Source organism: Chlamydotis macqueenii, chromosome 11 (genome assembly GCF_036417535.1).
Source record: "Chlamydotis macqueenii isolate bChlMac1 chromosome 11, bChlMac1.mat, whole genome shotgun sequence".
In the NCBI taxonomy this organism is placed as follows: Eukaryota; Metazoa; Chordata; class Aves; order Otidiformes; family Otididae; genus Chlamydotis; species Chlamydotis macqueenii.
In genome coordinates, this window is record NC_141566.1 from 23,050,003 (window position 1) to 23,066,515 (window position 16,513).

The following is a 16,513-nucleotide window of genomic DNA, read 5'->3' on the forward strand; positions in this document are numbered from 1 at the left end:
TCCTACTGGCTTATGATTTCAATACTGACAACATACTCAATGCTATAAAGAACAAAACAGCTCTAATGCCATTTGTATAGTTATGTATCTCCTTCCTTGAATACAAACCAGAACAAAAATAGCAAGAAGCTGTGTTATCCACAAGGTAGATCTGGTAATCGTCAGTTTCCCGCTACATTGTTTTTATTATTAGGTGTATGAAGGGTATAAAAATAGTGCTTGGATGGCAACACAAAAAATGGCACTTTTTTTTCAGTAATGACAAGATATAAATTAATTACTTGCTTCACCTACTTTTGAATACAACAAATCAATCTGACTTATGCACTTACCATAAGGACACGGTTGTTTCTTATGTTCAGGAATAACTGGCCTTTTCCTTAAGAAATTTTCAAGGCTTGGACCATGGCGTCCTAAAGGATCATCAGGAGGCATAAATCTTAAGGGGAAAGAAATTAAATGTGAATGTCAGTTTTTATTGAGGATTCTGAATTAGTAAATTCCCTTACTTTTGAAGAAAAAAAAACCCCATACTTGTCATTCACAAAAGAATACATTAGCAGTCGCTCCTCTATGAACTTCTTCCATTCTGGTTTTTCATTTTGAAGATCCCGATAGTTGTCATTTGATACAATGATGCCATCTGAATCGAAAGCAAGTTTTACTATGAAGCGATCATCATAGCAAACTACTCTCCTTCCTTGAACTCTTCGAGATGGGGTGAAAACAAGAATTTTTTCTTTCTCCAATTTACGTAAGATTTCTTGATCTGTAAAATAATTTTAGTTCAGCAGCTTAAAAAAAAAAAAAAAGTTTTAGAAGAAAAAAATACAGCCTTTAAAATATGAAACTTCTTGCCCTCTTTTCTGACAAACTGTTTTCTAATTATGTTCATATATGGTCCCCATTATCATTAAAGATACCTATATGCAAAGTGCCATTTTATTTCTGAGGTTTGAAAGCACTAGGTAAATATCCAATAACTTCATAATCAGTCTATTCTTCTATAAACAACCATGTACCTTTATTCAACACATCAAGGACTCGGTTGCTCCTGTATTACAATAGCCTTCTTGTAAGCCCAGAGTAAAAAAATAAGTACTTTCTATAAGTCAGAATTCAAGCTGCCTCTTCAGTGTTCAAGATAATCTTACTAAATGAATCCCTGGCTTGATACTACTTATTTTATACTCACCCAGCAACTAAGAATCAGTTCCTCTATGCTTAACAATATTTAATAATTGAAAAATTATGACTACTACTTCTCAAAAGTGCTGAAATGATCCAGTAATGTTACAAAAAAAAAAACCCAGTATTGTTTCCAGGTGCAGATACTTAAATGCTTGTTTCTTCACCAGTGAAAATGTTGTGTTTTCAAGTGAACGGTTGAGTGCAACATCATGGTGCAATCACATCCACAGCCCAGCATGTAGTACCCATCAGAAAGATGACATGGTTGTGTCTTAATACAATACTACTTCTTCTTTTTAACCAAGGGGTCAAAGAAAATCTTGATTTGTTACCTGTAATTGGTGCATCAGGTCGAGACTGTTCTTTTCTCCATGCAGGTACAAACACAGTGATATCTTTATGTCCTTTTTCCAGAAACCAGTCAACAGCTAGTTGAATTCCCCGACACGAAAATCCTTCTTTATTCCCATGGCTGAAGAACATGCAAAAGGTTTAGAAACAGAACGGACAAAAGTTACATTTGTTTTTGGTTGTTGCGGTGGTTTTTTTTGTTTTTTTTTTTTTCTTCCATGGCTGCCATGATCTAAGGATATAAGAGAAATAAAGTCTGTAAAGATAGGTAAACTTTTTTTTATTAGACCAGCTTACATAATTGGAAAAAGACAATTGTCCAGAGCTATTCAGTCACGATATTACAGCAACACTGCTTCTTAAAACTCTAGAAATAGTGAAATTTCACTATCTCAAAAGCAAAACCAAATAAACATTAAGTTTGTCCCCTTTTTCGTTTTATTAGCTGAGCTCATGAAAAATATCACTTTCCCCAACAAATTGAGCTTACCTTACTTAAATAGTACCATAAAAAGTTATTAAGAACAAAAAGGAATTAAATAATGCTGGCTGGCATGGGTGATAGGTGCTTTTAAACATCTAGATTAAAAAAGTATGGTTCTCTAATACTAAATGTTCTACATTTTTATTAAGATTTCTTCTCTTTAAGGGAAAGAAATAACTCTCAAACTGGTTTAAGCTCTACCCTTATAAAAATTTGTTTTCTGAAATACACAGGAGTCTCTACAACAGCACATAATTCAGATAAAGGGGTTTCATTTTTAAAGCAGCCTAAGAAGTTTCTGCAAAGGAAAAATGAAATTCTTTAGATGTTTGATAGAAACTAAGTAGAATCTTAATTATTAATCTCATTCAGTCTACTTCATGGGTGCACCTATCTTGATTTGCTAAACATAGAGTGAACTAAAGAATCAGGTTTGAAATCCTCTCAGGAAATAGCTTAGGAATGCCTGAATAATACATAAGCACATAATAATAGAAGACAACATTTAATTATTATATCCTTAGTAGTTAGTCTGCACAGGTAAAAGAGAGACACAGATCTTTGCATTATAGCTGGATTTCATATTTATATTATTCAAGCCAATATTTGCTTTATCTGAAAAACAGAGTGCATACATTACTGCTACACCATATAATTCAAGAATAAAAACTAAGTGTTCTGCTAATACTGCAACTACTTGAGGGGGAAAAAAAAAAAAGTCAGCTCTCTTTACTAAGGAAAGAAACAAACAAAACCAAAACAACCCTCTTTGTTACACTTCAGTTTGGTTAGCAAAGTGAACTATTTCAAAATGGCATTTGAAAAGGGTAGACTAGTAAGTCGGTGCTATGCTCCTTGATGCACACTCTTCAAAATGTATTGATCCAATTTTTTTCTGCCCTTTCTCAACACAGCTGCAATTTTTTATCAATTGTGACAGAAGTGATGCTGCCCAGTCAGTTTGGCACCTACTAGTCATTATTTCTGAATAGACTTCTGTATTAATTTGTGAAGAAAAATAATTAATTTCATCAAGTTGTTCCATCCATTGTAAAAAGCGCTAACTGAATCACATCAGTGATGCCGTACTGAGGAGTGAAATCCTCACCACAAAAAACATAAGGGACCTAGGTAGCAGTACTGGGCAGAAAACACAGAAGATGAATCTGCTAGAGCAGCCCTAAAGTGCACGGGCAGTCCACGCTCTAAAATTAAGGAGGCTTTGTGGGGCTATATAGTGCTAGGTACTCTTCCCTCTACGTAAAGCAGCTGGCATTGTGTGACAGTACACAAAGTGGCATCCAGCTGCTGCACCATCCTGTTCCAAGCTGTTAGTTTTGTGTAGCATATCCCAAAACTGTTTACGTCAAGAAAATTTCAATACTGAAAAAGGAAATAATTCCATTTTCCATGTATAACCACCTTTCAGTTACAACATACGCATTTTACTGTGAAGGCAAGGCCTCCATTTGCATCATCAATAACTGCAGTATTTTTAAGCATGAGAAGTGTATATCTCTTGCACTTTTCACATATTCAGTCTATAGAGCAGATTATGCATAACTAAGAGATTTGCATCTTATTAAAATCACCTTTTGCATTATTCTGTGGATTACAATTCAAAATTTTACTTCAGTGTTGTTGTTATAGAACAAGATCACAGATTACTGGATCATAGCAAGATGCATGCTCTTCCTGGGCTCGAAATTTTACATGAAGTAACACTGAAACAGAGCAAAGGCAGACAGATCTAATACTCTCTGTATAACTAAGGCCTATAGATCATCAGCGTAGCCCAAATCCTTGCACTTAAATTAATGAATACAGAAGCCACAATGTTGCTCGGGCATTTTTCTTTAAATTTTGGTACATTTCAGATTTTACAGAATTCAATATCCTTTAAAATTTTCAGATGCATATGTATTTTGTTATGACTTGGACTCTACGATCCTTATGGGTCTCTTACAACTTGAGATATTCTATGATTCTATAAACAGAGCATCAGTTCTAAGCTATGCTATAGTAAGTACACACACACTTTTCTCCAGTTGCTGCCACATTACACTCAGGAGTAACACAAGCAGGACAGAGACTGCAAACTCAACAGACAGAAAAAAAAAAAAAAAAAAAACGAAAGAAAAAAAGTTAAATCCAATATTGGTGATGTTGCTCTACAGAAACATATTTTGGCTTGATGTAACCAAAGCTTGGCACTGGAAAATCCTGTATATAAAATACACTTATCCGATTGGGGAGGTTGGGAGGCGGGGGGGTATGTATTTCAAATCTCAGAGTACTCAATACACCTGTAAAAATCTTAATTTTCTTAATACATTAAAAAAATAATCAGATCACAAATTCTTTTAGAGAAGAAAGATGATACGAAAGGAAGTCTATTGTGTAAACACTACCTAAAGAAATTTTGGTGAACTCTCTCATAGAAAGCCATACTTTCTCAATGATAAACAAATAATTGGCTAGCTGGACTGCGTACTCTACAGACAAGCTCAAAAGTGGCATGGGACAGATACCTCTAGAGATAGTGTTGATCCAAGCAGCCAAGTGCATAGGTGTACACACTTCTGAAATGACGAGCACCGCAGCTGTGTGAGCACGTTTAGCTCATGCATATCCTTGTACTGACACAACTAAATTGCTTTGAATTCTGAGCAGACTTGATCAGCAAGAGCTCAAATACCCTGAAGTGCAATGCATATCATCAGCATATGCTGCATGTCATTTTAGAAAGAATCATGTTCTCCTCTCCTATTTGGTTGCCTCTGGACACTAAACAAAAATAATTTTCAACAATGTTCAAGGACTTCAAAAAAATTAAACCCATCCACACAAAAGCACTCTACAGCTAGATTGCTAGAACAAAAGATTTGAGGGGAGAACTTGGTTTGAAAATGCAGAGAGGGAATTGGAATATGGCTTACATATAAAGGAGCAACATCATAACCGAAAGCTTGGATTAAAGAATCCATTAAAAAAGATGTATTATCAGTGTAAATATACTACATGACTTAAAATGACTTTACCATCAATACAGATTTTTCTCATAAATATTTTAGTGATTTATTATTTTCAAATGTTGTGACAGGGAGACCCACCTCATAGCCACGTTGCTTCCATCAATGACAACTGGCCTCAAGTTATCACTGTCATCCACAACTTCATCTTCAAGTGACAGTTCAGGGCTTGCTATTTCCTTTGGGCAAGGGCCTCTTGGCACCAGAGTACTAGTGGTACTGCTGGCATTGCTTTGTCCCTCTGATTCACTTTTGTTGCCAAGTCTCACAAGCTCTGCCAGAACATCATTGATGAGTGCATCTGCTCCCAATTTATTCAGTACAGCCTGGATCTGATCTCCTGCATACCCAAGCTTTAAAGCAAAATCCATTTTAGCTTGGTATTCCTTGTCCAAATTTGTTTTGCATTCATCTGGCTTCAAGTCTTGTGTGATACTGCTCTGTGAAAAACTTGGGCGATCCAAACAAGGGGATCGACAGAGTGGTCGATGCAGTTTAGTGGAAACCTCCTTTTCTCTCCACTGAGTATTGCTACAGCTGCTTCTGAAGCATGGTTGTTCAGGTTCACTTTCTGAGCTCGTCCATTCCTCAGATCCAGCACTGCATTCCCCAGCATCTTGTTCCAGATTTCTGTCTTCTCTGGAGTGCCTCTTCTCCATTTTCAACTTCCTTACCATAGACCAGGCCGTCATCACGTTCAGCTTCCAGCCAGAGAGCTCAGTTCTCTTTCATTTCCAAAGGCACCTGGAATTCATATTCAATTGCATTGTGTTGGCTGATTAAAAGGGTTACAGGAGGCTGAAATTAATTTGCCTTGCTTACCATGTTCTGGCATAAACAACACCAACATGAAGTTCCTTCAAGAAAAAAAAAAAAAATTAGCTTTTGACAAATTCTGCAGAATACTCAACTATAATGATTTTGTTTACAAGTCACTAGATGTCCCTAGACATTCCCATTTCTCTGTAAAAACTGATCATAATGAAGCATGTAATTATGTTCTCTTTAATCACAAATTAAATTCTCTTTGCCTCTTCCAGTTACTCTATGTACAAAAAAAATAAATTACACTTCCCAAACAATAAACTTACAGCTGGAATTAATGGAATATCTCAGTAATATTTAAAAATAAGAAAAAAGAAAAGGGTGACCCACTACTTTGACTAGAAACCTGTCCTTACAGCCTTCGACTGCAGGAACAGCCTGTCTATATCAGGAAAAACTGTGTGGAGTTTCAGTATGCATAAAATTTAACACAAACCATTTCAGCCTCTTTCATTCAGGGTTTACTATCAGAACAGACAAGGTAAGTAAGTTTACTGCAAGCTGGCTGCTAGACATGTAAAGGTCAAGAACAAAATGCACAAAGGTTCTACACAACAATTATCTTGCGCTCTGTACCTACCTCACTGAAAATTCCAAAATCAAAGGTGGACCTCACTGAAAATTCCAAAATCAAAGGTGGATATTACTGCATTTTGTCAGAAAGTCAGGATAGACACTCATAATTCTTGTCTTATACCAGAAGAAAAACTGTGCAAGGAAATCTCGTGAGAGGTCTGACAAACTAGAAGATTCAAGTGACCTGTGAAGGGCTGAAGTGATGTCTTTGGAAAATAGTTTCTAAAAGGAATTGCACCTACAGCAGTGCATGTTTTAGATAAAATGGTAAAACTAAGACCTAGATATAAATGCAGGGAACTGGAGAAAACTGATTATCAAAGTAATTAGCGAGAGGCCTACTTTCAGACAGCTACAAGTCCCACTTTCCTCTCCTCTGTAAAACAGCAGACTTGAGAATGCAGGATACAGTGCGAGTAATGAAAAAAAATGATGTCATTGTCTTGCAGAAATCATTTATTTTAAATCCACTTTACCATTTTGACAAATCTTGCTTTTGTTAAAGTCACCTCTTTCAGATGCAACTACAGACAAAGAGAAGAGTGAAAGACAGAAAAATGAAAAGGTACCAAACTTCTGAAAGAGGACACAGTATTAAAGCTACATCTGCTGTAGAGACTTCTGTCAGCAAAGATGTAGTTCAAAGAAGCATGAGGAGCACGATCCTGGATTAAAACAGCAATCACGCACCAGTTTTTCAACTGATGGAAATTGATACCAGTTTTCTAATACACCTTTGCTTTTAACAATATAGCCAGTTAGCTTTGTGTTCTGACGAATGCTATAGACATATGTTCTGGTTTTGTTAGTGAGGGGGGGCCTAAGGTGGTGGCTTCTGTAGGAAACTGCTAGAAGTCGCTCCCCTTTGTTTAGCGGCCAAGGCCGAGCCAATTGGTAGCAGAATGTTCTGTGATAACGCCTCTGCGATAATGTATTTAAGTAGGGGAAAACAGAAAAAGAAGGGAGAAGATGTGAAGCAGCTGAGTGGGGGCAGAGAGGGGGAGGCGCGAGCCTTATAGGCCTTGCAGGCCTCACCCTCTGGCCTCCCGCCAGGCAGCCGACTGGGCCCCAACTCGGCCCAGCCTGGCTGCAAGAAGTGGAGAGGAGTTGAGCAGTTGAAGTGAATAAGATGTAAAAAGGATCCTGAGAGGCGTCTGCCAGCCTGTTGTGAGGAACGGCTGCAGACGCCAAGGTCAGTGAAGAAGGAGGGGGAGGAGTAATGCAGCTCCTGGCCAAGATTCCCCTGCAGCCTGTGGTGACGACCATGGTGGAGCAGGTTGTCCCCCTGCAGCCCATGGAGGCCCACAGAGGGGCAGAGATCCCCCTGCAGCCCGTGGAGGACCCCACACCAGAGCAGGCGGATGCCTGAAGGAGGCTGTGGCCCATGGAGGGCCCACTGGGACAGCTGTTCTAGAGGGACTGCACCCGTGGAAGAGATGACCCATGCCGGAGCAGTTTCACGAAGGACTGTGCCCCATGGGAGGGACCCCACACTGGAGCAGAGGAGGAATGCGAGTTCTTCCCCTGACGATGACGCAGCAGCATAAAACAACGCGTGATGAACTGACCGTGACCCCCATTCCCTTTTTCCCCCCTGTGCCGCTCGGGAGGGGAGGTAGTAGAGATAACGTTAAGCCCGGGAAGAGGGAGGGGTGGGGGGAGGTTATCTTGTTCCCTGTCTCATTCTCCTGCTAGTTTTAGAAATAAATGAGTGTTTTTTCCCAAGTCGAGTCTGTTTTGCCTGTGACGGTAACTTTAAGGATTTTTCCCCGTCCTTATCTCAAGCCTTGAGACGTTTTTCTTATATCATCTCTCCCAGTTCTCTCGGAGGGTGGGGGGAGCGAGAGAGAGACTGCGTAGTCTGGTCCCGATCGGGGCTGAGCTACGACAACATAAGATGTGTATGCATGAAAAGATCTTTCCCAGGATTCCTATGAGAACTTTTGTGACCCAAAAACCAGGCACAACTTTAGCACTGGAACAGAGATTGGTCAGAGATGTCCTTTCCTAATAAGCTTCTCATGCACCCAAAAAGGAGTAAAAATAAAAATAAAAAACTTTGAAAGTATAACTCATGGTTTTTAGGGGATTGTTGGTCACTAGTGTAATTAAGAACAAATTTGCATCTCTTTCATGCACCTTTTTCATCTCCTCTCACATCTCTTCCACTCTTTCAAGCTCTGACCAAGCATTAAAAGACAACAAAATTTTCCTCAGAAGAGCATAAGCTCTCAACCAAGTACATAACTACTTATATACAGGACATTACCAAAAACACTTCCACTCCAAAGCCTTTGGAAAATCTGATTCCTATCTCTGCAAGAGATCCCAGTGGCTCTTATTTAATTACTGAGATCTACCAAAACAGCAAATAATGGGATAAATACTCCCTTAATATACAGTAGTGTAACTCCATTGATATACACTAATACCAAATCTAGGACTAAAAATAACTATTGGAATTCGTCTTGGAAGGAAATTTGTGTCTAATGTAGCTAGAAGAGGAGCATCTTTGACATTGTTCATTTTATTATTTATTTTATTTTCTTCCTAAAAATAGAATTTTAATTTTTTCCACAGAACAAAGTTCAGTGGATACTGAAATCAAGAGAATAATAATGGAAATGCTGGCATGCATTAATATATTAATTTACTGATGTAAAACAAATATAATAAGTACAAAACAAAAATCTTATGTACTAAAACCATCTCTAAAATGAAAAATTGTTTTTTTTTTTTTTCTGAAAAATGGTATGGAAATTTACAAAGCATTATAAGCCACAAAAGAAAAATGAAAGAACCACCAGTGTGCACATAAGCCAAAGCTCATTCATTCTGAGTTTTCATATCCTTACATTTTTAGGTAATAAGATGCTGAAAATCATAGCCCCGATATACCACCGATCTCAGAAAGCTTTCTTCCTTGACTATTTCTCTACATTAAAGGGTGATTTTGTGTTGCCTATGGGAGTATTTCAGAGAACAACAGGTCTGGAAGAGTGATAAAATTTTATAATCAAAACCATAAAAAAAAGTCACAAGATCTCTAAGACAGGGCTCTATTGGCTTTACAACAACAACAAAAAAAACAACCCTAAAATTGTCTCAAAGTGAAACAAAGATTATTAATCTGAGAAACATTTACACAGAAATATATAATTACCTTAAACAAGTCAAACAGTAACATTCTGCAAGACTGCACTCTAATTTATGCTCTTTAGTCACACATGTGACTTGGCTGTGGTAAATTTACATACTAGTGGAGACGGTAGGTATATATCCAGAATACAACGAACTTCAGTCCACATTTCCAGTGACACTGGAAAGTACCTACCTACTAAAGGTAGGCATTAAGAAGATGAATGTTTACAAATTACGAATTTTAGGTAAATATCTTAGATTGAAATTTTATTTATTTGTGTGCTTTGCTTGCTTTGGGAATAAAGATCTTTCATATTCTATTCAATTCACTTGTGACCTCTTAAGAGTGACTAAGAGGTAATTACTCCCATCATTAACTGTACAGTGGAGAAAAAAAAAGTTTAGAAGAAAAAAAATTGAATATTCTAAAATACAGTCCTAGTTCTTATATCACGTGAAGCATAGTCAGAGTGTAAATTTCTTTTGATGAAGATGAAAAGTAAGATTTTCAGCTACAACTGGGTGGTTCTTAAGTAAGCAAGAAAAGTATATAGCAAAGGTGGCTAGCTTGACCAATAACCATTAATGATCTCAAAGTTACTCCAAACAGTGCCAAATGTAATGACTCTCACTTGTTCATGCTCTTTTTGTGATGCACATCGTGTACACACACACACGCATGCAGAGAGGGCTGTTCAAAAGCCTAGTTTCCTTAGGAAATCAAGCCAATTAAAGCAAATGACAATCACATATTTAAAAAAAATATATAAAAGGTCAAGTTTTGAGTCAACCAACACTGTTTTTCAATAAAGAAACACAATATCTTAAATCCCTTATGCAATATGGAATAAAAACAGTTTCCTTGCATTTGTAATAGAAATTCCAATGCTGCTTAGTTAGGTTTAGGCTAGACTTAGATTAGGTTAGATTTAGATACTTGCTGTTCTTTAATATTACACATTGGTAAAGCATGCCTCTAAATTCTTAGGTATCATTATTAGTACGGTACTCTATTTTCATCTGAGGTGATTTTCTCTCACATAGCACTAACAGCAGTATATTTACAACTAAAGTACTTGCCAACATAGATCTATCAATCAGCTTAATCTGGAATGGATTTTAATCAGGTCTCATGTATAAACTTGTACCCTGCCAAAACTTAAACAAAAGATACAAAAATTATTATAACATAGCATTAAAAAAAAAACAGGTTATCAACATACTGCACCCTCAGCTTACAAAACATTACAATTAAGGAACACTTTACCTGCAGTAAGACTGATTTTTTCAACTTTATGACATTGTACTGCTTTGGCATTGGACAAAGAACAGTGTGATTCTGTTGGTCCAGGTTTAAAGATCTCCATTCTTTTTCCCAAATTGTCATCATTTCTTTAAGTGTAATGTCACAAGACTGTTTTTCGCTTTTGTTAAAAACTTACATCTTTTTTTCCACCTCTAGAAAATAAGTCTAACCCCAGTGGAAATCTCTTAAGAATGATCAGTCAAAGGTTCTTAAGACTGGAAAGAGCCTTGAAAGTATGGTGAAGAGAAAGGCGGTTGTTTAGGTTTTCATATTTGCTGTTAACTTCTCCATTGATTTTATTTCAACATACAATTTTGCAGAAGTAATCCATTAAACAATTTTTAGAGGATCAAATTTACATTCTCTTATAAACACTTAAATATTAATTTAAACTACAAGCTAAATATGTTCCTTCCCAACTGGAAATTAAATCAACTGGACTCACTCAAAGAGACTATGATTTTTTTTCAACTTCCTTTTTTTTTTTTGTGAGTGACAGCTATGTAAGTTTTGCTCTTGACTTTGTTCCCCTCTTTCTTAGGTGGAAAATAATATATCTTAATTGCATATAAACTGGTTTCACCATTTTGTTGCATTGTCCCAATTCCACATACATATCTCTAGTTTTCTGTTATTTAACGTGAAATAAGCAATTTATCATAAATTTCATTTGTCCTTCCCTGAAAGTAAGATCTCAACAAGAAGACAGTTTGATCATAGTAAGATCTAAATATTCCTGAATTCAAAAATTATTTTAAAAGATTAGCAAAGAAATTTAATTCTAGGAACAATTTCTATCAATGCTGCTGGCATACTTGCTTCTGTTGTGCTTAAGAAGAAAGTGACTCAGATCACAATCCGTGTTAGGAAGTATTGTATATCTAGAAGGACTGCTATCTGCCAGTCCTGTGCTGTGGTTTCCTATTCTTTGGTCACCAGTGATAAGATTGTTGTATCTGTTATGAAAGCTCACTACACGGAAACGCCCACTTCTAGCACTCATCTTTTAGTTTCTTGCCTTTTTTCATTCATGTCAGCCTTTGGTTTAAAGCCACTAACTATGGAAATTTTAGCTGTCTCATCCCTCTCTTGCATAGCAGTGGAAAATATTTGGTCTACAACATAATGATCACCATTATCTTTCAAATATTTGAGACAGGAATCAAAAATCCGCTAAGAGAAATAAACTTCTAGTTATCTTCAAACTATAAAAAAAAAAAAAAAAAAAAATCACAGTGTTTTACAAAAATCTCCTGTTCATACCTATCTAGGATCTTGTCAGAGATGCACTAAAAGTCCAAAAGTCCTGTCTGTACCAACTGTAGTAATTTCTACCAAGACAGATCACGTATCTTAAAAAAAAAACCCAACCAACAAAAAAAACCCCAGTATATAGACATTGTAACTTCTGGAAAAGTAAGGAGTTTTTCCCCATTTTCTTTAAACACCCAGCCCACAAAGCCAATTTCTGAAGAGACAAGTTTTGTCAAACTAACCTGTTTTAGCATCAACTGCTATGTTGATAGAAAATGAGGCAGGCAGTCTCCAGAGCCCATCTCTATAGCCTTGTACACTTTTGTACAAAAAGGACACAAGTCAACTTTCACTGAAGCCTCTCCACCCTTAGCCAGTCACTCCATCTGTGCACCTTAACTGTTCTGCTGCATCCAGAGACTTGGAGCATTGTAGGATTTGTTCCCAAATGCACAAGTTTCGGATTTTCAAACAATAAGGGTCATCTCATTGTTGGGTCAGGAGTATCAAAACAAACAAAAAATTCAACAACAACAAAAAAATATTACAGCACAGAACCAAGTTTTCCCACGGACCACTGAGAGAGCGCACATAGGAAGAAAGAAGTGGTGTGTTGCGCCTAAGCCAGCAAATATAGTGGAATGAAGAACTGAGCAAGAGAAAGCAGCAGCAGTAACTACCGCTACTTTAACACAGCACCCTTTCTTCACATCCTCCAGATTAGAAATCAGACTTGTAATACCATCATTCAGCTACAAAAACTATGGTCTCTCCCTCACTTCTTCATAGCCCTAAACAGTCCAATCTATAACCTATGGCAACCCCTGGAACTACCTATAGCCCCACAGTTATCACTGCAGATTCACTATGTGCGTTCACAGACTATGGTCCGGACCTTGTCCCTGAGCAAGCCAGCTCTCAACAGTTAGAAAAGGCATAGCTACAGAAACTGATTACTGCTTGTCCTCAAATTGCAGCTGTGGTTTTTTTTAAATAAATCTGCAATCCTATTTGGGAGCCAGGACCACTACAGTACAGATAGTATTTCTTTTCAGTCAGTTGGTATTTTGATCCAACAAGCCTGTTAGCAGTCACTGCCTTTGTCAATGCCAGCAATCCAGATGTAATCAGTACCACCACTCTGAAAAGACTCAGATGCCCTGTTCTTGAAAGCTGAGGTCTCTGCTCTGTACCACTCTATGCCTAAAACCATATTTGGTCTCAGTTTATTTCTGACTTCCAATTAAGTACCTCTACTTGCTATCATTACCTCTCCACCTACAGGGGAACACTGATACATAAAATGGTAAGATCTAGGGGAACTCCATATGCACAGTGAGGAACAAATATTGCAAATGTCTCTTTTGTATTTCTTAGACTGTCAAATAAACATCTTTACAAGAATTAAAAAGCTGGTGTATTTTTTACTAAGACAATTAAATTGCTCCCTCCACAGTTTCAGCGTGAATTTTAATGCCGTAGTATCTCTCTTCACTCTTCATTTCACTAACTTATCATTACCATACTCTTCTGTATAGATTCTTCCCTGTGAGACAGGCATACAGGAAAAGGCATCTCTCTGGAAGAAGGCTATTCTAAACAATAGCCAGGCCTTGGATTACTGTAGCTACTTCTACATCATCAGAAGCTGACTAAAGTACACAAAGACATATATCCAAACTAATTTTCATTTAAGTATCTCAGGCAGTAAGAGCAACCAAATCAAACAACATAGACTTCAATACAAACTGTGTAAACCTAGCACAATCCCAGGTTACTTGTCCTACAACGCATGAATGAATGAAACCCATTCTGTCATCTTCACAACTAAACAACAGGTAGAGCTGGTGTAGTCTATATCTACTACAACTATGCCTCGTGATTACAGTGTAGACAGTCCATAAGCCTACTAACACAAACGCTGACAACTTCCTGGTTACACACATACCGATTATGGTAAATTAAGAGTCTAAAACCATGGAAACAATACAAGTACAGACAAAGAGAAAGATAAGCCTTTTAAAATATGATTCTGTGTTCAGAGACACTACATCCAATAGGATCTTCAACATGGAAGCCTGCTATAGCACAGATCAGAGGTTACTCTAAAGACAAATTCTCAGAGTAAGTTTTTGTGATCTTTAAAGAAATACTCTTATTTTAAGATACTTAAAATGAACACATGTTGAAACGCTTTTTGTACTTTTTGTTCTAATAAATTAAATCAACTCATTTCTCCATTTTAGAAGAGATGGTCTAAATCTAAGACCCAAGCACAGATCTGCAGCTCATTTATTAATTTAGAGACACGTATAATCAGTATTCCCAGAGCATGCACTAAGTCAAATAGCATTTTTAACAGAAGCATTGAAATGGCAGATCAGAGTTTTTAATCCCTTGATAATTAGGCCCATATAAATGACAGCATTTTGATTCCATTTAATGGATTTTTTTCTTACATTACTATGCAATGTCAGTCTCAACACATTAATGGGAAGTTTCAACACTGTCATTCTAATGAACAGAGAAACTTTAAATTTACACAAATCAAAGGCCTAATACTGCATAGTCTCCTATCAAGCCAAACTGAGAACAATATCAAGAAAAATATTTTACTTTTTCTACTGATTATGACTTCTCTGAAATAAAACACTGATATACATTAAGCCTAAAGTAAAGTACTAGCAGGTAACACCAGTAGTGAACATCTTGTCCTTAAAATTAATATTGAAATCCCAATTTTAAAATAGCCTGCTGGCTATGGTTAGAAATAATTTTTATTTAGAAATTTCCTCCTTTCTGAGTCAACTCAAATGTAATGTTTTAAAATAAAAGCAAATCTGCCATTTCTGTTTCTGCATCTGTCCTCCTCCCTCCCTTAACCACCTTTGGAGTAAGCAATGTGACTTAGCACACTTCTGTCACACATGCAAGGAGCAAAGGAAGATTTTCAGCATCAACTCACCAGTTAAGATTAATGCAATCATAATGACCACCCAACCTTGAAGAAGATATTCTTTCTTAACAAATGCTGAAGGAATACTTGTAATGGAAGAAGGGGTTCAGTTGTGCAGAGGACTGAATTTGAGGAATCCACACATCCAAATATATAGAACTAGCAATGACTTCAGAAATACCACTAAGCTTTACCTTCCTGATATTCTGTATCTCTTAGTGCCTACATGTGTCCTGCCTACACAGAACAGTGATGGAAAAAAATTTGCACCATATACACAGACACAAAAGCACAAATAGATAGGCACACCCATGTATAAGTTCTGAATCGGCCAATGTATCACTTGATACATTTCACAGACCAATTTAGAAAAGTGAAACAGTTCTTCCTTCTCAAATGCTGCAAAAACTTAAGTCACACAGTAGTTGCTCTTCCTCACCAACTTGTAGCTCAGTGTCCCAGGAATCCCTTGGGCTCAGTTTAAAACAAATGATGAAAGCTGTATGAGAACTATGGAAATTCAGGGTTACTACCAATGACGCAACCTAAGCCACTGAGCTAGCAGATCAGTTAATTTTCAAATTTGATAAGAATATCTGTGGGTTAAAAACAAAAACAAACAACAAACAAAAAAGAAAATAAAACACAAACAACAAAAACCTAGATTCATGCAATCTTGCCATAGACTCTTCACCAAAAGGCGTAAGCTAGGAACCTGCTTGTCCATGACTCTCCCTACAGTATGAAGAGGCTGAAAGGCTCATGCACACCAGCTGGAAAAGGTATTGGGTAAGGGGTTTTTTTGAGGGAGGAATTAAGGGAGAAATGTTTGGTTTTAAACACAAATCAAGTTTACAGTGCATCTCAAAAAAAAAAAAAAAATAATTGCACCTGTGCAAAGGGGAACAATGTCCTGCAACACAAAAGCAAGAAAGAATCACCATGATAGACAAAAATACCTTATACAAACGTTGTCATGCAAGAAAGTAATTGTGCAACTACCTTCCTAAGGACCTTCATTTCCCACTTTCCATTTCAACACTGCTGAATGCAAATTATAGGTGTTTGGCTGAACTACTGAACAAGACATGAGAGAACGACAGTGTCATTCAGAAACAACAAGACATTCAGCTGAATTACATGCAAGAGCCACCACTTACTTCACGTTCTGTGAAAGTTAATGAGTTAATGAGTACAACCGTGCCTTTTTATTTGAGCAAAATTAGATTAAATACTACAACAATTTTAGTGATCAAGACCTACAAAAAAAAAACAAAACAAAAAACAAAACAAAACCAAAACACAAAAACAAAAACAAACAAGCAAAAAAACCCCCAAAAACCGAAAAACAAAAACCCTTTGCATATCGGACACTGGATTTCAGCAGGTTACAAGGT

The 16,513-nt window shown here is 36.9% G+C and overlaps 1 protein-coding gene across 5 annotated transcripts in view; it reads right to left on the bottom strand.

The window, feature by feature from the left end:
- Positions 1 to 16,513, bottom strand: part of ZC3H12B (zinc finger CCCH-type containing 12B) — a 28,749-nt gene that overhangs the window by 6,253 nt on the left and 5,983 nt on the right. For 4 of the 5 annotated variants that reach the window (XM_086756132.1, XM_086756134.1, XM_086756136.1 and 1 more), the window contains exons 2-5: positions 5,140 to 5,915; positions 1,524 to 1,663; positions 535 to 769; positions 333 to 439 (exon numbers count right to left, since the gene is read on the bottom strand). In XM_086756132.1, coding sequence (XP_086612258.1) covers positions 333 to 439; positions 535 to 769; positions 1,524 to 1,663; positions 5,140 to 5,750 — 1,093 coding nt within the window. In that variant the 5' untranslated portion in view covers positions 5,751 to 5,915. Of the gene's footprint in view, positions 1 to 332; positions 440 to 534; positions 770 to 1,523; positions 1,664 to 5,139; positions 6,172 to 16,513 lie in introns of those variants that run through there. The other variant, XM_010127853.2, reaches the window with a different exon arrangement.